General features: G+C 40.6%; 1 protein-coding gene across 2 annotated transcripts in view; it reads right to left on the bottom strand.

Moving 5' to 3' along the window:
* KIAA1549 (KIAA1549 ortholog) overlaps window positions 1-21,343 on the bottom strand; it is a 213,815-nt gene that overhangs the window by 7,506 nt on the left and 184,966 nt on the right. Inside the window, exons 12-18 of one of the 2 annotated variants that reach the window (XM_032781967.2) lie at window positions 20,442-20,566; window positions 15,702-15,907; window positions 13,914-14,137; window positions 10,808-10,952; window positions 7,288-7,521; window positions 6,250-6,302; window positions 1,033-1,178 (exon numbers count right to left, since the gene is read on the bottom strand). In XM_032781967.2, coding sequence (XP_032637858.1) covers window positions 1,033-1,178; window positions 6,250-6,302; window positions 7,288-7,521; window positions 10,808-10,952; window positions 13,914-14,137; window positions 15,702-15,907; window positions 20,442-20,566 — 1,133 coding nt within the window. Of the gene's footprint in view, window positions 1-1,032; window positions 1,179-6,249; window positions 6,303-7,191; window positions 7,522-10,807; window positions 10,953-13,913; window positions 14,138-15,701; window positions 15,908-20,441; window positions 20,567-21,343 lie in introns of both variants that reach the window. The other variant, XM_075068954.1, reaches the window with a different exon arrangement.

The raw sequence follows: 21,343 nt of genomic DNA, 5'->3' as shown, positions 1-21,343 counted from the left end.
CTATGAAATAGTGAACCCTTTCACCACCATCACTTTGCACAATTATAGGGAGAGGACAGCTGCAGGTCAAAGTTAATTCTCTGGACTACAACATGGACATGTCTAATTTAGAAATTCTTGAGCACACCTATATTTTCGGTATTTTAATTCTCTCTTTTTTGGAAGAAAGTTAATAGAGAAATTTACATGAGAACAGAATCTTCATTTCTTAAGAGTTCATCATCTCCTGCCACTTAAACCCAATGTGAAGTTAGAACCTTGTTTGCTATGGAAATTGTCTCACAGTCAGGGAAGATGATTTCATGTGATACGGCAGAAAATGGATAGACTCTTCAGATACTGTTTTTATGCAAATATCCCTAGTAAGAAAAAAGAAAAAAAGATGCAGAATAAATAGGCAAAATTTTTCTGAATGGAATGTTTTCTCCAGAAGGCACCAGTTACCATTTAATTTACCACAAAGGAAATACCGTGGTCACCTGTGAAAAGACAACATTCACTGAACTCTTTTTGAAATGCTGAAGTTATTTCCTACGCTAAGGCTATTTTTTCACTACCAAAAAAAGGGAGGTTTTAACCACAGGATAACTAATACACATTAGCTATCCCATTGAAAAAGCCTAGTGGCACTGTAGTTTTTTTTACCAAGAGGCAGAGAGACTCAGGCCTGGGTATAGTGATGACCTTGCCTTGCAAGCTAGCAGTAAAAACTTCAGTGCCCTGTCTCCACTAGAATTTTATACAAGGATAGCTAGCAATAGTTAGTTGGCAGTGAAAACAAAGCCTAAGTTTGGAGTGTATCATGGACAGTGATCAGATGTTGTCCCGATTTTATAAGGACTGTCCTGATATTAGAATCTTTCTTTTACACCAGACCCTATCATCCCCCACCTCAATTTTGCACACTTGCTATCTGGTCACCATAATACCACCTGATGGCAAAGGATGACTTTTAATAGGGACAACTATATATGGAACATATCTGAAAAAGGTGTAATATTGCAGCGCGTGTTCAGTATAAACCAAAATTACCTGCAGTGCTTCCAACCGGTCGTGGCCGTGCCACTGATGGCATTTCTTCTGGGCATAGCCCTCTGGAGGAATACTGAACATCGGATTGTTGCTGGTCTGGGTGCATTAACTCTACAGGCTGAAGGAAACCCGGGCCAAAACTTTGCCTGTTGGTAGAGCAACATAAGATCACACTAACTGACCTTTCCACTGTGAAAACATTTACACTTGTCCCTTATACTTAACCCTATTATGATCACTCATGCATAGTTTTACCATAGCTGCTACAAAAAGAATTCAACTACATTACCACAATCCTCTTTCATAACATGCACTTCATAAGAACAGGCTTGTACAAAGACTAACACAGGAGTTTAAACCCAAGTATTTTCATAGATTGGGGTGGCTTCAATGCACTGAGAAGGGTTTGAAAAAAAGAAAGATTTACTTTTCTGCTGAGGAAAACCATCATCACTACTACCTCAGAGCGACCTCGGAACAGGAGATAGTCAAATTCACTACTAATGTAAGCAGGTTCCTCTAACTTCACTGACTTCAGTAGAAATGCACCTGCTTAATTTAGGGACCCAAAAACTGCTCTGACAAATGTTGCTGAGTCAGGGGCTTGGATCTAAATCAACAGGAAGAAAGTGCAAAATGTAACATGTATTTGGCAAACAGAGATGCCATTTGGTTTATGGGTACTTCCCTAAGTGTCCAGAATATTTGCTGTGTTGAGCTCTAGACATTTTCAAGCATCCTGTGATTATATATGATACATCACACCAAGTCATGTTGTGTCACGACAGTTCCAGAGGACGTACGTTAACATCCCTATTTCTTGCAGTGCAATTATTCAAAGGCAGTCTCCACCAATGGTGATAATCATAATTCCACAAATGTTTTCTTACCAAGGGTATCCTAAGGTGAATTAGCATTAATAAAACGTGTCAGACTGACAGCGCTGGAGAGGAATTGTTATACCAATGTGCCTCACCCTGAGCTGGAGAGATCACATTTAAGGATTACCTTGATCTCCACTGTCTATCAAAGTCTCAGTTTCTCTGCTGAGTGTGTCAAAATGGTGCCAATCAGTGCTCATTGTGAAAGTGCTCTCTGTGACATGGACTCACATTTAACTGTACCCTCGATCCTGCAATGAGCTTTGCAGGAACACAGTGCATCTTACAGGACTGGGGCCCAAGTTTCTATACTATGCTCATCACCCTGGCGTCGGAGCAGCTTTTTCCTAGGAATTGGGCTATTTACTCTCCCTAGGTTTTATTCCACTCATTAACATGGACCACTAAACAGTCATCTGATTGTATCTCACTCAAGCCACTGCTGACCTGGGGGGCATTTGTACCAGTGACCTACATACGAAAGGCTCAGAGGACTGCATGACTCAGAAATGGGATGTGGAACCTAATACAGAGAAACCAGTAATTTAAAATACAATATATTAATCATTTAGGATACAGCCTAAAGGAAAGAGTTCGGAAGGGTTCAAGAGTCACATTTTTAGTTTGGAACAGCCACACTCTTCCTATCTCCCATGGACTTGTTCCCAATTATCTACTCAGCAGCTCCATAGAAGTGATTTGGAACCAGCTTTCCAAGCATCACGGGACATTAAAATGAATGGGGTTTAACAATGCCTATTTGGGGTTGTTATCTGGGGACCAGTAAGAGTGCAATAGTGAGAGAAGCACTCATATGGTATTTCATGTCTACAGCACCAAATTGGAACCTTATAATCAATAATCTATTAGACTAATTTTAGATGTTTCTTTTCAAAGGAAATATCCTCCCAATATTAAGGCTGAGGGTGTTATTTTTGAGCAAAATTATTTTTTGAGTGGGGGGCACAAATATTTCCATTATTGTTGCTCTTCTGTAGATGAAAGGAGTTCATGGTTAACAGCTCTCCTCAAACCTCTCATTATAATAAATGATGGTTTTAGCTACTCTTTACCACTAGTCAGAGATCCATGACAGATGATGCAAAATGGATACCTGTGTCATTTCCTAGCTATTGCTGGTCCAAATTTGGATCAGACTGACTTTCCAGTCTTGGCTTCTATCTTCCAGACCAGCATTCCATCTGGCCTCTCTATTTTCAATGGAAAGGTTTCACTTCTAGCAAATTTAATTGGAAAAAATCCCTTTGCAAATCAATTTTTAGATTTAGACATTCTCAATATGCTCAAGCTCAGTGTACGCCTATTGCACGATGCAACATTCATACCATGATAATGGCTGCTAAGCCCCAGTATCAGCACAGTAGGTAAGTGACCTAACTTTACATGTTTTGCCTTTCTGCCCAGGTTGGTTCCAGTCCATTAAATATGTTGATTGCATTAGTACAGAGAAAAAGAAATAATCTGGTTTCCCAATCACTGTTCCATGCATTGGCTATTTAAGCCACTGGATTGTGACGTTAGTAATGTCTGCCTACTGCAGTGATTTCGAAACACTCCCCTTCCTATTTCTATAGCTTTCTGCATCGTTTCTAGCAGTTTCATTATCTTTGTCTTCAGGAAATGAGTGTAACCTTCTTTACTTGAATACAACACATTGCTTCCCTGATCCAATACAATCTAAATTGAAGCACCCCTGGTATTTTATACTGTCTTCAAAGAAACCTTCCTGTGCAGGTCAATGAACTTGCAGGTTGTTACTTTAACCCTCTGGCACTAGCAGGTCCTGAGTTTCCACCACCACCAACAATGGTGGTATTAATGTTTAACTTAAGGAAATTCAAACGGCCTGTGTCAAGGGACTCATAGCCTTTTGAAAAAGTAATACACAGTGAAAGTACTGCCTTGTTCAAGGATTTGATAACTAGCTACAGAGCCTTCTACCATTAGGCCGCTTCTCTAAATCTGAGACAGGTTGAGAGTGAATGCAATTGTTAATAATTGATGCCTAGTGGTGACCTACATACAGAGAGTTGGTGATCTCAGTACAGTTTCTAACGTGCTGGTGTCCCAATCACAAAATCATCTTCTCACGTCATGATTGGCCGTATCAGCTAAGACCTCAAAGAGCACATGTGCATGGGGACTTTATTCCCCTCTCCTCTTCTAGAGGTGATCCTTTCAGTTGTCCCATGGGCAGGCAAAAGCCATCCATCCCCATTCTGCAGATAGCAGACTTCAGTGCCTAGGACTGTCAGCGCAGTCCTTCTCCAAGAACTACATTCATTTTAAAAGAAATAAAAAATGAAGTAATACATTATGCATACATCAGACCCTGACTTTCTCTTGGAGCTTTGTCCTGATGAGAATTTGTGCTCTGACATGTCTGTCTCCTAGGTTAGCAGGTGATCTTCCCTTTACTGGGGTAAGCTTTTGGGACTGTAACTTGCTCCCATTTGATATTGTATATTGACAAATTGTGATTATATGGGAATTAAAGGGAAAGCCAAATAGTAAATTTGGAGGTGGGAGGGAAGGGAGGCATTTCTCAGTTGTAAACTACAAGGAATAATGTTTCCCTTATTTATCTACATAGATTGAGATGTTCTCACCTCCTTCTTCATATGAGACTACCACAGCAGGGCCAAGAGAGCTTACTGAGATAGATCCCCACTGAGTTATAGATGTGGGCCTGCTACCTGGCCTTCTCTGAGAGGTCCCATTTGCTCTGGAATTTACTCCTACTTGGCCCAAAATAAGTTGAATCTCTTAATCTATAAGGCACGAAGGGAAGAGCATTTATTTATAGGGCAGAGGGGAAGGGCAAGAGGGAGTCTTTGGGTGGAGTGAAGTACATTTGGTTGCACTGATTTACTGGTTAGTTAATTTAATTTCTTTTTATTATTAACATCTGAGATTTGAGCATGGGGCAGTGCTCCGTTATTCATTCAGCATCTGGCACAAACCTTAATCACCCATAACTACCACAGTGCTTTTCCATCAGGCAGAGACTGCAAAGTATGAGCTTCCTGTAGCCCGCTGCTGCACTATGAGCAGAGCACTGAGAGATACGGAAGGGATCATACAGTTCCTTTCATACCTCTCTTCAAGCACGTGTCCTCAGAATATAGCTAACTTCCCAACTCTGGCATGAGAATTGCAGGGATGTATCCATGAAGTTCTCAAAGGACTGGGGCTCGTATCTCCATTTGCCCAGTAAAATAAAGAGTTAACAAGCATGGAGTTTCCATATATTTAGCCATTGCAAAAGTGGCTGCCCACCAACAAAGAAAGCGTTCTCTCATTGGCATACGGCTTACACATTTTATATGTATGAAACAAAGACAGGAGAAGCAACTTAGTGCAAAGGGGAGTGCACTAGACTGCTATGCAGGACACCTGAGCTGTATTCTGGGCTCCACCTCTTTGTGCTCTGTTTGCCCTCACATCACCCTTTGTCTGTTTAGAATGTAAGCTCATTGGGACAGAGACTGTTTCGTAATACGTGTTTATACCAAAAGTGTCAAATCTACTCAGAGGAGTTTAACTACATGTTTAATTATGGTCCATGGCCAGGATATAAATTCAGGACTTCATGTTCTCCTCAATCCACAGTGCATCTCTCATTGACATCAGTGAGAGGTTTGCATAAAGATTAAGGGAAAGATACAGACAGCCTCTATGTAGTAACTAAACTTTTATTTATTAGTTATTTACTCAGCAACTTTTTGACATATTCAGGATTGTTCATTGAGATACTCAGCTTTCCTTTGGGCCGATGCTACTCCTGCCCTGTGTTTTTCTTCCTTCCCCTCCCTCCCTCTTTTAAGTCTCTTCCGTTCTTCCCTCTGCACTTTCCTCCCTGGAACTCTCAACTCCCACCCTCTTTCCTGTTCCATCTATTAAAATGATTGAGCAATGGAACAGTTAATGTTGACAATGACACTTCTTCATCACTGGGCTTTACAAATGTTATTCCAATGAGATTAACAGGGTACACATGTTTGAGTCATTGTTTCAGGCTCTCTGCAGACTCTGGCACTCAGTGGTATGCTCCATTCACATTTGGAAGGTTATCTTTGCAGCCATGAAGGCTCGAAATTTATTGCCTTTTAATTAAAACTTGGAATCTACATAATCTGAGTATGTCATGTTGGCCACATAAATACTTTATGCAGGCTACATCTGGCCTGTGGGCCATCTGTTTGACACCCTGACTTTGCACAGTATCTAACAGAGTAGGGTCTCAATCTCAGTAGGGCTGCTTGGAGCTAATGTAATATTAATAGTAATTATAATTCCATGAACAAAAAGGTACCTCTGCAGCAGACCCGGCGCTGTTGGAGGAGTCATTCCAAATTCCACATATCTCTGTTGGAAATAAATGAATAAAAATAAAATCAATAAATTGGAAATTTCAGTCAGTCTTTTACGGTTTGAATGAGACCCAATTGCCAGGCCTATGTGTGGTCTGACTGCAAGTTTACAGACAAAGATTTACAAATATTTTTTGTTAAGTGGTACAAGACGACCTGGGAAGTGCAGCTCCAACAGGATAACTAGCTCTTCTATGTTTGCCCATGCTCCTTATGTGGCTTACCCACCTTTTGAAAATATGTTCTCTGACTTGCAGCTCAAGGTCCTCTTCAATGTGTATCTAAATATAAATTTTATGAAAAACTGCGCTTTTATTTTACCTTGTGTGAGTGGGGGGAGCCAATGGCACACAGGTAGTGCTAGATTTTAAATTATCCCTGTCTAAAGTGATGTATTTTGTATAAAAGATTTCCAGCTCTATTCATAGTTTCATACAGGAGCATAGTCTAATGGTTAGAGCAGGGGAGGTGGAATCAGGATGTCCTGGTCTCAAATGTCCTGGTGGAAACTCTGGCTAAATACTTAGAACTTTATCTTTACGGGCTCTAAATAGGTACTAAGCTAAAACAGACTTCAGAAAAGAAATATTATTCATTTAAATACCAAGACTGATCTGTGAAAGATCACACCTGAGTGGACCAAGAAAGCGTTCTCTTAAAAGAGAACTCCTATCTGCCTCTGAAGTAGGGAAAAAAAAAGGGTTCACAGGGTGGTATAAATAGTGACTCCCACATTTTGTAACTTCACATCACGGACACCCCTGATTCCCGTAATTGCTCAATATCCGTGATGAACCCTGATCTAAAAGGTATAACAATAGTGACCACGGCTCAACTGGTCCTAACACCCTGCCCAGAAAAGGCTTTCAAGTTGTATCACTCACGCTAAATGGGTTGTTTACTGCCTGGACTGGACCATATGGTGATCCCCACTGGGGGCATGTGGTTCCCCTCCCTGCTCGAGCAGGAGTGTTGTTTACCGGCTGTCCCGCAGAGACCCCAGGTGACGTGATGGCAGTGGAACTGGCTGCTTGGCTACTGGGAGCCACCAGGGCAAAGGCATCATCCAAAAGAGAGTGCATGGTCTGCCGGGCCTCTTCAATGGATGGCTGTGGAGGGATGTACTGAGAGGCTGGGTAGGGAGGCAAGCCTGGGTACTTCCCGAGATCAAGAGAAGAAGGTGTCTGTGGTTCTGCAGGCAGGTCAGGATCGGACTACAGAGAAGACAGAATGGAAGCAGGAGTCAGACAGATTTTTACATACACAGTTTTAAGTCACAGTGACATTTAACTTCTGAACAAGGATTAGAACAAGTTGGAAGTAACAGAGGAGAGAGACCTGGGTGTGTGGATTGATCACAGGATGACTATTAGCCACCAGTGGGATGCAGCTGTGAAAAAGGCGAGGCATTTCCAGTAGAGATAGAGAAGTATTAATGCCACTGTACAAGGCACTGGTGAGACCTCATCTGGAATACTGTGTACAATTTTGGTGACCCAGGTTCAAGAAAGATGAACTCAAACTGGAGCAGATGCGGAGAAGGGCTACTAGTATGATCAGGAGAGAATGGATAGCCTATCTTATGAGAGGAGAGCAGAAGAGCTTGGTTTGTTTATCCTAGCAAAAAGAAGGCTGATCAGGGATATGATTACTTTCTATAAATACATTGGGGGAGGGGTAAATATCAGGGAGGGTGAGCAGCTATTTAAGCTACAGGACAGTGTTGGCAGAACAACAAATGGGTTGAACTGACTCTGAACAAATTCAGGCTGGAAATCAGAAGAAGGCTTCTAACCATCAGAGGGGAGAGTTCTAGAACTGCCTCCCAATAGTAGTTCTGCAGGCAAACAACACGAGGGAACAGCACAAACTGATCGATGCGACTCTATGATAGCGTTGCTGGTGGTGATAGGCGGCAGGACTCATTTCTGGTTTATGTCCTATGTTCCTAAAAGCTCATGCTTCAGAGCTTCAGCTGGCCACCTGCAGGAATCAGGAAGGGATTTCCTCCCTCCGCCCCCTAAGAATTTGGTGGGGGGGGGGGCTCTCCTTCTGCCGAAGCATCATCAGGGGTGGCCAGACCTGTAGATGAGACCCTGGACGGGGCGGGCCAGTGCTCTGAGATACCATCGAGCATTCTGTCTCTCAGGCGCTTGCTGGCTATTTCTTGCTCATCTGTTCAGGGTCTAACTGATCGCCATACATGTGGTCAAGAAGGAATTTTCCCCCAGGTCAGATTGGCAGTGACTTTGGAGTTTTTTTGCCTTCCTTTGCAGCATGTGGGGGTGGGTTACTTGCCAGGATTATCTGGGTACATCTCACTTACTCATTTCCCTGCCATTGCAGGGGCTTCAGGCACTGGTGCACCTCAGTCCCTCCTATTCTCTCCCTGCAGCATAACCACCTAATCTCCTGGGGGCTGAAACACTTTGGTCTCCATTCGGTTGTTGGGTTTAGTGTGCGGGGTGATGTCGGTGGCCTGTGACATACAGGAGGTCAGACTAGATGATCTGGTGGTTCCTTCTAGCCTTAACTCCTGTGACCACCAAAATCAAGTTCAGATTTAAAGCATCTGTGTGAGTGCCAGACAAAACCTGCCCAATTCTACCAGAGAGTCATTTTAGTTCAAATGTTTCAGCCAATTTAAGCTCCCTCACTATGATACTAGGTGGGGAGCAGTGTACCACCCGACAGAGACCTAGCTGCACTAGAATGATGTGGCTTGTAAATGAATGTGTATCTGAAATCACATAGTGAATGCTGACTTAGCTAGAAGCTGACAGTCTGAGCTCTCTCTCTCTCTAAATCAGGGGTGGGCAAACTTTTTGGCCGAAGGGCCACATCTGGGTATGGAAATTGTATGGCGGGCCATGAATGCTCATGGTTCCGCCCAATGGGAGCTGCAGGGGCAGTGTTGGGGCAGTGGCAGCATGTGGAGATCTCTGGCTGCCCCACACATAGGAGCCGGAGAGGGACATGCCGCTGCTTCCGGGAGAGACACAGAGCCCCAGCACATGCAGAGCAGGGCAAGCCCCGGCTCCTGCTCCCAGTCAGGAGCTCAAGCGCTGGATTAAAACGTCTGAAGGGCCAGATGCGGCCCCTGGGCCAGAGTATGCCCACCCCTGCTCTAAATGAAGTCTTTCTGAATCTTTGCAGCTCTACAGAGTGAGTTGAGTCTTTGTGTAACAACTGACCACGTTAGCCAAAATATGAAACAATTCCGAGTATCCTGAGCAACACAGAACAGGAGCTATTCAACAGCTAAGCGGTTAGCTGTGAGGAAACTGAACTGAAGTGCATCGTGTTAAAGGGATTCACAATAGTGCCCGGGAGCAGCAATTACTTGACAGCAGCCTGATGTAGCAGCACAGTTACTACATACAGTCTTATCTCAGGAGCATATTGCTCCTCAGTAAGAGGAAGTTACGCAGCTTTGCAGTAGCAGACTTATTGTGCCAGCTCCTTCTTGCCACTGCATGCCTGCTGCAGTGTCAACTATCAAGCCACACCCCTCTACTTCACTGGCAGTTTAGAATGCTGAGGGCCAACTCTCCATGGGTGCCAAAAGGGCTGAGCTTGCTATGTGAAAAGTCTCAATTAAATAGCTGCGGACTAGAATTCATTCAGATACAGGTGACATTAAAATGAACACTGTGCATGTCTGAACGCCGATGAAGACCACAGAAAGAAACATTATGGTCCTTCACTACATTTTTTAAAATGGAAACTGTTTGAAACTGTCCAGAGGTTTTGAATGTTAGCAGCAGTCTGAGTGAAGACTGATTAGTGGTCAGAGTGCGGGTGCACCAGTCCAGGAAGCACACTAAGTGCAGTTTATTACATGATATTATTAAACTTAAAAGTTCTTAGTCACTACTTTTTACATGGAAATAAAGCTAATTTGCTAGATACTGTCTGAGAATGATTTCAGTTATTTCTGCACCAATATCTAAATTTAAAGAAAAGAAAATCTATCATTAAGGGACTTCAGTTTTTCATTACCTGAAAATGTCCTATAACATTTGGGATTATTTAATCACCAGCAATGTGGACTAAAATGTACGGAACTGACCATGCTCAAAGGATCCTGTAGCATACACACGTTTTCATGTGATGGGTCTTTTCTAGAATTTATATTTTTGTTTCTAATGCTGCTCATTGGAGAATCCTTTTTCCATTTCATAGCATTTCCTATGATTACTGTTCCTTATGGCCCCATTTTCAATTCTCATTATATAGTTTATTGGGAATGATAAAAATGCTTTTCAGTGCTTCTGTTCTGAAGGCCAAGCAATGCTAACATGAGTGGAAAATTACAGGCTTTCACTATTTTACCCAAGCATTCTGCACAGGAGGTTCTTAACTCACTCATTTTCAACCAAATGGAATTAACATTAGAAGTAGCCACTCAGAACATGCCAGGAAAATAGGAAATTTGTCTAAGCCACAGTTATCATATGAACTATCAGTGTATTCCTGTAATCTAAGAGACAAACATACAATATATGCAGAATTATTGACTCCTGGTGGTCTTTTGTATGTCCCATCACTGTCAGTGGTGATTAGCCTGTCCTTCTCAGCATCAATAGGGCTGCCATTTATCTGATGTCTCCGACGCTGCTTGGGAGAACGTTTTGCACGTGAACTAAAAAAAGGAATGAAGAGAAATAAAAACCAAGAGAAAGTTCAGTGACTTCTGTCTTACTAGAACTTTTAAAAAGTTGGAGATTCTACTGTTTTTTATCTCAAGATCTATGTGCTAGAAGGTATTCCAACACTCCCTAACATATTTCTGCTTTGATATATTGTGCTTCAGGACCCCCTCTGCTAAGTGAGTTCTCTCCCAGCCACAAGTCCTGTTTTCCTGATTCCACACTTTGATGGCTCATGGGAAAGCATAATGGGAAACACTGAGCAAGAAATACCAAGCCCCAAAGTGCCTCACAAAGTAGTGAGTAAGATGCAGCGACTGTTCAGGCAAATCCAGCATCCGTTATGCGCTTAGTAATAATTCCCATTTATGCAAGGACACAAACCTGCTTTCATAAAGTCACTGGGAATTTTGCCAAACATTTTAATGGAAGAAGGATCAGGCCCTTAATACTGGGCTGTAATATCAGGATTGGGTCCTGATGCAGGATTTCAACCTAGAATTTTCTGACCCACAGGCAAGTATGCAACCAATTGAGTCAAAATGGTGTGATACTCTTGACAAAAGGCTAATGAAGTGAAAGAAATTCTATTTTAAACCACTAACATCAATCTCACCTATGGCATAGTTTAACAGCAAAATTCTCAGCTATGCCATCACTTCTCTATAATGTTCAAAATACTTCTCTCCTCACTTTCCATTCGAGGCAACGCTATGGAACTACCTTTATTATTACTTTAAAAAGAACCAATATTCAAAGATTAACTTGTACATCTGAATCACAGACAGGTTCAAGGCAGTGTGCCTCTATGGAAATACAAATGGTTTTTATAGCTGGTTATGGATTGTCCTCAGTTCTTCTGTGCACCCTTTCAGGTATGACCCGCTGCTGCCATGAACATTTCAGAGAGTCCTCAGGCAGGGGTCATCTCTTGTGAAGTATAGTGCAATAGCTCAGTCATATGTAATTCTACATGAAAACTGCCAGTTTTGCTTTGGAAGACAATTTTTCTACCTTGGCTGGCACCTAGAATATTTAATTAGTTCATATATTCTTCCAGTCTCCTTCAATCACATTAGAGAGTATTGATTTACATTTCATATTTTTAGGATGTTTCAGAAATAGAACTACATAAAACATAAATCAGTACTCCCTAATGCAATTGAATGGCAGAATCTGATAAGCAGCCAATCCTATTACAGTGCCTGTATGATGGAATGGAATGTTGGGTGCCCAATTTGAGACACCTAGGATCTGACTGTTCAGAGTTCCTACCATTATATAGCATTCTGTATTTTCAGAGCAGTCTCACCTTTGACATCAGTTGAAGCTGCAATTGCTCTGCAATTCTGCTAATCAGACCCCAGGGTCTTAAGGTGATCGCCCAGAAAATGAGGAACCGACCACTCGTGAAAAGTTTGGTTTAACTGACTCGTCCATCATCACATAGGAACTCTGTGCTCTGTTGGACACAGACTCTACTGCCATTTCCCACCAGTCTTGACATCTTTTGTCCTGTCACCATCCCAGTCTTATATCTTCCCACTCTGGCTTGTTCCTGTCCTGTTTTCCTCAACTAGCAGGCTCCAGGTAGGATTCTTATTCCAGTCCATCTCCTTGCCTCACATACTCAGTCGCCCTGTCCCAGTCTCACCCTGTCCATTCCCATTTTTCTTGCCAAGCCAGACCTAGATCCTCCCATCCCAGCTCAGTTTCCCTAACCCCCGACATTCCTCATTCCAGAGCTGCAGCATTCTAAATGATGGCAGCATGGGGCTGACAAAGTAACCATCAGATTGCAGGTTGGAGAATATGCTGAGCTTTAAAATGATGTATGTAGGTCAGTTGAAAGAAAGACACAGTGGAGGAAAAGTTTTGTTTGTTCTCAGTGTGGAAGTGGTCCAGGCAGGACTGTTTTTAGGGAACCTGGAACTCAAGAGAAAAAGCCTCTGTGTCCATATACCACACAGAAGACCCAGAGCAGACACTGTCTTGAAATATAAGACCAGGAGGGAAGGTCTGTGAGATGGGTAAGTGCTGTGTGCATCTGGTTATCATGAAGAAACATGGAAGAAGGGATTTTATTGTCTGGTATTTGCAGAGTTTTAAAGATAAATTTGAACTTTTATATATTTTATAATTAGTTTTCATGATCTCTTGACTACATGTTTTTCTTTGTTTTGATATGAAAAAGTATTCTTTGCCGTTTACTTTTTTCCTTATTCCTTAGTCTCTGTTAGTGCTCTTACGTAAATTCAAATTTTGTTGCTGTGAAACACCTCTATCCCAATATAACACGAATTCGGATATAACACGGTAAAGCAGCACTCCAGGGGGGCGGGGCTGTGGACTCCGGTGGATGAAAGCAAGTTCGATACAACGTGGTTTCACCTACAATATGGTAAGATTGTTTGGCTCCCGAGACAGCGTTATATCGGGGTAGAGGTGTACTTAGTAAAAATTGTGGTGGTAGTGTGGGGTTAGTGTGTGATTAAGTAGTTCTGCTTCAGTCTGCTCCCAAAATTACATTGCATTTAACAATTACACTAGAGGAATTAGACAGTTTCCATGTGATCCTATGCAGCTACTAAACAAAAGTGTGTGCAAAAGTAGCAGCACACACAATAAACGTCTCCTTAAAAATGCCTTTGGTATGTTTGGTTCTGCTATTGAGAAACTGTCCATGAGAACCTGTGAAAAAAAAAAAAACCACATGGCCTTCTGAATGCTGCTAAAAAAAACCCAACCACCACCCAAAAAACCTCTGGCATGTATTGATTAGACCAAAACACCCCAAATAACCCTAACCCTTTCATCTCTCCAATTCAAACATTCCTTTGGGAACAAAATGATTCTAAGCTCTCCAAGTGCAGAAATACAGGCCTGATGTAGTTTGCAAGTCTTGACACTGATTCTAAAAGAGAATGAATCTTCCTCTGGCTCTCAGTCTGTACCTCTTCCTGGGTTCTATAAAAACAGTAGGCACGTTGCCCCCAGGGTCCAAGATCTTGTCAATCTGCATCTGTGCTTTGCGGTATATTCTATGCTGCTCTTTGGCATCAACAACAATCACATCATCCACAACTGGAAATTCATAGTGGCCTTTACGCTTGGCTCGAAGACGGATCTTATTGCGGTGATGCTCAATCTCAGACTTATGCCTCAAAGCTGTTTGTATCTTAAAGGCAGAAAAAGAGAAAACCATGAGATACACTTTTGCAAATAGAGCCTAGTACTGCTGTGCAATAAAAAGGATAGCCAGAGCTAAAGCAAGCAACTTGAAACTGGCACACATGTCCTCCCTCAGTTATCTTGTCCTTTTGCAGGTAACAGACCCATAATCTCCCCAGGTAGATGTGCTATCAGACATGGTATAATCAACAACACAGCAAGTGAAATTAGAGAGAAATGGCAGAGTGTTAATAAAAGGCATGATGAATAACAAGAAGTCCTGCCAGTTGCTGAGAGAAACTTTGCTCCACTGAAATTAGATTGCAACTAAGGGTGTATGTGGCATGTGTCTGCCTGCACCCATCATAAGAGAGTTTTGATAGCTATAGCCAAAGTCTGTCTCTGATTCCTTTTACAAAAAAAGAAAAACTCATAATACAAGGGGCAAGAACTTAAGGAGCTGATTGAGAAGCGGAGTTGGAAGAGGGAAGGCGGAGTGGAATGTTCCATGGCCTGGCAATAGGTTCTTCAGGTCACCAGTTTAAACATAGACCAGTGCCTTTAGAGCTGGTCCAACACCTACTGAAGTCAATGAACTCTTTCCATCGATTACAGTAGGTACTGGATCAGGCCCTTAATGACCACTGTGCTTGTGGAACTGTGTTGAGGTGCACAAAAATAAAATCCACTATAATCTTTTACAAAAGTATAAAAAGGTCATTAGACAAATGTACATAGCAGAATTTTTCCTAGTAGTTAAATTTACCTTTCCTGGACTTCCCTGTCTACAGGTATTAGATGTATTAATTTACTTTTCAACATATTATGTAAGGCACTGAACACATAGGACGAATTGAGCTTTTAACCTAGAAGCAGAGGGAGGAGACTATCTTCAATCAAGTACAAAATGAGAAACCGAGCAGCAGCTGGGAGAAGCATGCAGAACTAGACCCAGATAACCCAACCATTCAGGTGTGACACAAATTTACAGAGCCACCACGCACCACAGAGTGTTTATTAATACCTGCATAGTAACTCAAGGTTGCATGGTAAACAGTGTGTCACCACTCTACTTTTAAGATATATCTAAATTAGAGCTTAAACAAAAGGTCAGGCTTTTCTCTATGACCCAAAACAACAGGCAACTCAAGACTACATACTTATAAAAGAAAAAACCATTCACAGGATCTGAAGTGTGACTCTCAACATATAAGGGAAATGAGAACCTTTTTGCTCTCCTTCTCAATTAGCAAAGTGTATTCCACTGTATATACACCATTGCATGAACATAAGAACAGCCATACTGGGTCAGACCAAAGGTCCATTAGCCCAGTATCCTGTTTTCCGACAGTGGCCTATGCCAGGTGCCCCAGAGGGAATGAACAGAACAAGTAATCATCAAGTGATCTATCCCATTGCACAATCCCAGCTTGTGGCAAACAGAGGCTAGAGACACCACCCTTGCCCATCCTGGATAAGAGCCATTGATGGACCTATCCTCTATGAACTCATCTAGTTCTTTTTTGAACCCTGTTATAATCATGCACACAAAAACACTATCTGAAAAATACCTCTTTGTTAATTTTGTTGGACTCTGCTACTCGGTCAGACAGTGCTGGGTTCTGAGCTGGAGGGGCTGCAATTGGCTGCATGGCAATCAACTGGATCTTGCTGGGGACCCGTCTACTTGCATCTGAGGAACGAGACATCCTGTCCACATGCTCAAAGATAGAGGCTGAGGAGTGCTGCTCGTTTCCACTACTGGGCTGCGGAGGTCCTGAATGACCAGAACAAATAAAATAAAAGACAGTGTCATAGGTAGGATCAACTCAGTCAAATGTCTGGCCATAGAAGATAACGTGAAATGGTGTACTACAACATTATGCCATCTTTGCCACTGCACTTAATTTGCACTGGAGGTCTTCCACCCGCTGCAGATTTATTGCAGGCAGTTTACTCAGTAGTTTGCAGATTACAAAAAAGTTTTACATTTTTCTTCCTGAGGGTGAACGATCATTCTTTATTTTTTTAAATCAAGTATTTAATATTTTACAAAGATAAAAAGTTCAAACCAGTTTTATTCCATCAAAAGCTATTTAGAATGCTCTAGTACATACTACAAATTACTATTGATAACAATACTTAAGAAGGCTCAGATTCCACAAATGGAGTTTTAAAAGCCAATAAAAATGTTGAACTGCAAAATGCTAAGTGATAGGGAGGGCAATTTTTCAACTAAACAAAGATTTAAAAATCTGTCCAAAATGTAGTTTTACAGCCAATTTTTACAAATTTAAGTTTTTTAATGGCTTGTTTTTTCTTACCAACAGATGGTAAACAGTCTAGCATTAGTTGTTTAGCTGTACAAATAGTGCTTTGCTGTGATTTGTTGGGAAAATTAATTTCTACACCTACAATTCAAATATACCTACAAGAGTCATTCTAGGGAACCAATGGGCATTTGCTTGATAACGAGCTCATCAAATATCTTATTACATTTTTGTACTAGTCGGTTAATGAGTTCCAAAATATGCAACTATACTACTTAGTCAGAACCTTAATAATCTTATCCATAACTTTCTGTTCACAGTGCCTATTCTATAAACGAAAGCTACAGAGACAATGTTAATCTGAAATATGGTCAATTTAACAAAATTAATTAAAAGTACTTTCAAGAACTACACCTGCCCCTATATGTTCTTCTGCCAGTTTTTGTGGTTCTACAATAATATTTTTCTTTTTGAAAAAAATATGTTCCTCTCCTCACTGCTTCTGCATGAAAGACTGCAAGCAAAGGAAGAAACTCACTATTCCTACAACAAACTCCATGTGAAGGCACTTCTATGCTTTTGGAAGCCCTAAGAAGTGAGTCAGAAAAACTCTGCATAGGTCCTAGAGACTGCCCATGTGGAATAATTTGCAGGACTGAGACCTAAATGACTAATTATACAAAAGAACGAGAGAAACAGACTATACAAAAAAGTGCTGTCAAAAGCATTAAAGGAACACATGGAAAAAACAAGAGAATTTTATCTTGCCTTATTTTTTTCAGCATCAATAATCATAAATATTTTTAATACAAATGCAGAAAGTAGCATATTTTAAGATGATTGTGTCCTTTTAAACAAAAAAATAAAAGACAAAAACTAACTCCTTCTGTAAATACTAAAAGTGGAAAAAAGTCTCTGAAATGATTGTAATATTATTTCAATTAATCAATCACATCTGTAATTTGCTAACCTACAATTAAGAGAATTAAACATTTTATTTAAATAATATTAAATATTAAAATGGATAACAAATCTCCTATGGATATCTCATTGAGTTTATCTTTGCTACTCACAACAACTCAGATAATTAAAAATAAATAATTTTAATCACCTAATTTACTTTTTGCTATCTATGGTGTTTGTTTCCTTTCCTCTTGAACAATTTAAACACACTAGTCAGTTTTTCTTGTTCATTGTCAATTCTAGTTACTTTCACTTTCAGCTTCTCAGTAATTGACACAATGCAGTGGCTTGGGTTCCAAGTGCAAAGGAGAATGCTACTTAGTTAAAAATTATTTCCACTAGAACATAAACAAAAGACATGGAACATTTGTATTGGTTTTAAGAATTTTGCAAAAGCTTGTCTTTACAAAACCGAAGTTTCTTGTACAAATGTAATCTAACCTCTCTAATTTTGTTCCTGTAATTTAACACAAAGCAAGTCCAAGTGCAGCTATTTCCCTTCAATGGGCATCGTCCAAAGTCCACTGTAGTCAATAGGCAGTAGTAGGTACAGTAATAAAGCCACCAACCTATTTTCACAGATGACACTGAATAGCCAACTGATCAGTTTTAGTCCCAACAGACCTGGGCAGAGTACTAACCGTGAACAAGGCTCATTATTCCATTATCAACCCTTTGAGCCATCCAGTCCCTTGGAAGTAAAGACTTAAATTTATGAGTCACAATGATAGTACTCAGGGCTAGGAGCTATCTAATAATATATACTACATTAAACTGAACAACTGACAGAGTTCACAGCAGCATAAATATTGGCCATTTAAAAGATATTATTAATTATTCACATTCTGTTCAAGGAAGGAAACTAAGAGGCAAAGAACAACAGAGATCACTTTAGCATGCAATACTTTAGCCAAAACATCACAAATCACATCATTAAAAAATAGGCTCAATTAGAAAAAATGCACTTGCTATTGGATAAACAAATGACCCTTTAATATAATCTGTGTTGTTGAGTATTCTTTCTGAGAGTAAATTGCTCAAAATCAATCTTAGTTTTTAGACTCTGAGGACAAGTTGACTCAGACTTCAGATACAATTAGTTAAACTTTCTCAAGACCTTTATTTACATTTGTACCACAAAACTGGAGTAAAAGAAAGGCTGTCAAACAGTAGTCTGGATACTTACCCACTCTGTTTGTTCCTGACAGCATAAAGGAGAAAGCAAAGAAAGATGACACCGTAGTTATGAATAATTCAGCAGAAATGGTATTTAGAAAAATATATGATAAAAAGGGTACTCTGGTGCTGAGATACATGATTGCCAAGCCTTAGTTGCAGGAAAAGGAGGCTGACACTGGAGTTTAGCAGCAGTAAAATACACCATTACAGTGGGGTCTGGTCTTGAACATTAAAAATAGCCCCCTTTATCCCTTGATCAGGAGGACCAATTACTGAGAAATGGCTTCTTTGGCCCCAGAATGGCAGAAGGGAAAAAGAGGACACATTTTGCACAGCTCTCCAGCAAATCTTTCCGGATAATTAAGACACAGCTACAATTAGCTCTTGATGTAACAACTTCTAACACTCCCTAAAGCCTAACATGGAAACTCGGAAGAAGATGTGAAACAAAGGGACAAACAGGGAGTTTCCCAGCAGGAGGCAATGCGATAGTATTGAATAGGGTTGGATTCACATAGACTGGAACAAGTAGTAGTCCAACAGTCTTTAACAACATTAGCTCCTCATAAAACACTAATAATATACCCATTTATTCAGGCACTAATTCTGGTCCTTATAGCAAAACATAAGACATTAAAACATACACCCTAGGCCACTAGGATGACATCTTATAAAATAAAAGGTCACCTCGTGAAAGATATACACAAGGGGCCCGTATTGCATACTAGTTTATTAGGAAGCACACTTTTTGATTTTCTGGCAGCGTTTGCCTACTTTGTGTTTTGTTTGTTTACATGCTACAACAGAATGTTCATCCAGGAGGTAAACTAGCCTCACCAAAGCAGCCTTTTCAGGATCATTCAGTGTTCTGAGCACTGCATAAGTAGAAGCACACACTAGGGAAAAACAGGTGCTTTGGAAGGGAACTAGTGATTGATATTATAATAAAGACCTCGTGCATCTTACTCATTATCATCTCTTCTCTGACACAATGGTACACTCGGAAATGTATGCTATTAGCTCAAGTATACTGGCATTGCATTCCTCAGTAGGCACCTCATGGAAAACTCTGAACACCTTTCAATTTTATAGAGGGATTTGCCTGTGGTATTTCCAGTAATCCCTTCTCTCCTGTTTTACTACTACTAAGGACATTTGCACAAAACAGGATTGTAATGTATCTGGACCTCCACACTGGAGCTACCGTGATTGATGAGCTGAGGATCTGGTCCTAAAATCTCCAGTGAGAAGTAAGCAATATGAACAGAAGTGTGAGCTCTTCATCAAAATCCTGTGGTTCATGCAAACATTTTAAATATTTTAAAATGGGGTAAAAGGGAATAAAAACATGACAAAGGTGAGCTGAATAGCGTGCAGTATTTCCCATGAGATGCCAACAAGTCTTTACCAAAACTCATGCTAATAATAAGGAATCTTGGCTTCTAAATTATACCATGCACAAGCATCACACTGATTTTTAAACTCTTAGCTCTCCAAACTACTTTTAAATCTCTGTTTTTCAAAATCACAGTTAAAGACATATGCCCCCTTGGTGTCAAGTCCTGTTGTGATCTTCTTGCACCTCTAATTTCCTGCAAGATTGCTAATGACAGAGTCATAATGACATGATTAGAAACATATTTGCTGGATGAGAGAAGGGAGGGTGATTGGTATTATATCACTTGGATCAGATGCATGCCTGAATGAAAGAAACATGCTGCTCTCCAACTGCAAGGTATGAAAAGAGAAAATAAACAGAGGGGAAAAAAATGGTGGAGAACCAAAACAAGATCCAATAGACAAAAGTTACTTTTTAGAAAGTAGCAGCACTGAAATGTATCTGAGGTGTGCCCTACCAAAACACTGCAGCAAGAGACTGAAGAAAAAAAGGTAACAAACCACTCTTTGGAGCTCTGCGTGTTTTGCCCTCATTGGCAGTGGTTGATGGTCTTGCGGTTTCTTCCTCTGTTTCTCTCCCACTGGACTGTTCACTCGCTGTGGAGTCAGCATCTGAAGGGGAAACTCTGCAGACAAAAAAAGAAGATATAAAAAAAGATGAATGAAATGTTAGACAGGTTTATAAAAGGCTGTGGCCTGCAGATACAAGGAGATTTCATAAGAACATATGTCGATAGGACTGTCAAAGTTCTTTTGAGAAATAATTTTGGCTTATAATAAATAACTAATTACCTTTGTCATGAGTGCAGGAACTGTAAAATTAGGCTGTGGCAATGCTGTGCCCTGTGACTTCACTGATACACATGACAGGATTGTTAAGTAAGCTGTTTTTACTTTTTAAAAGGTAATCTTAATTGTAACAGAAAGCCCTTCACCTTAGCAACAAGCAGGATTACTTTTCAGGCAGAAAAGTCATCTGTTACTTCAAAAGTAATATGATTAAATATGTAGTTAGTATCAGAGTATGAAGTTACCAAGTCCAGCTATTAAAGTAACTCTGAAAGTAAGTCCACACTGATAGTTTTGCTGACTATTTAAGCCTACCATCAGCCAGAACTATGAATATTTTATTTACTCCATGCAGTACCAAACAAAAGAAAGATATAATCCCTTGGTTCCTACAAATTGTGGGCATAGCTTGTCTATGAGAAAACACATTATAGACTCAGACTCGTAGGTCAGAAGGGACCAATATGATCATCTAGTCTGACCTCCTGCACAAAGCAGGCCACAGAACCCTACCCATCCACTTTTATAACAACCCCTAACACATGACTGAGTTATTGAAGTCCTCAAAATTGTGGTTTGAAGACCTCAAGCTGCAGAGAATCCACCAGCAAGTG

This window comes from Chelonoidis abingdonii, chromosome 1 (assembly GCF_003597395.2).
Source record: "Chelonoidis abingdonii isolate Lonesome George chromosome 1, CheloAbing_2.0, whole genome shotgun sequence".
NCBI classification, from domain to species: Eukaryota; Metazoa; Chordata; order Testudines; family Testudinidae; genus Chelonoidis; species Chelonoidis abingdonii.
This window is presented reverse-complemented; position numbering and strand designations above follow the sequence as displayed.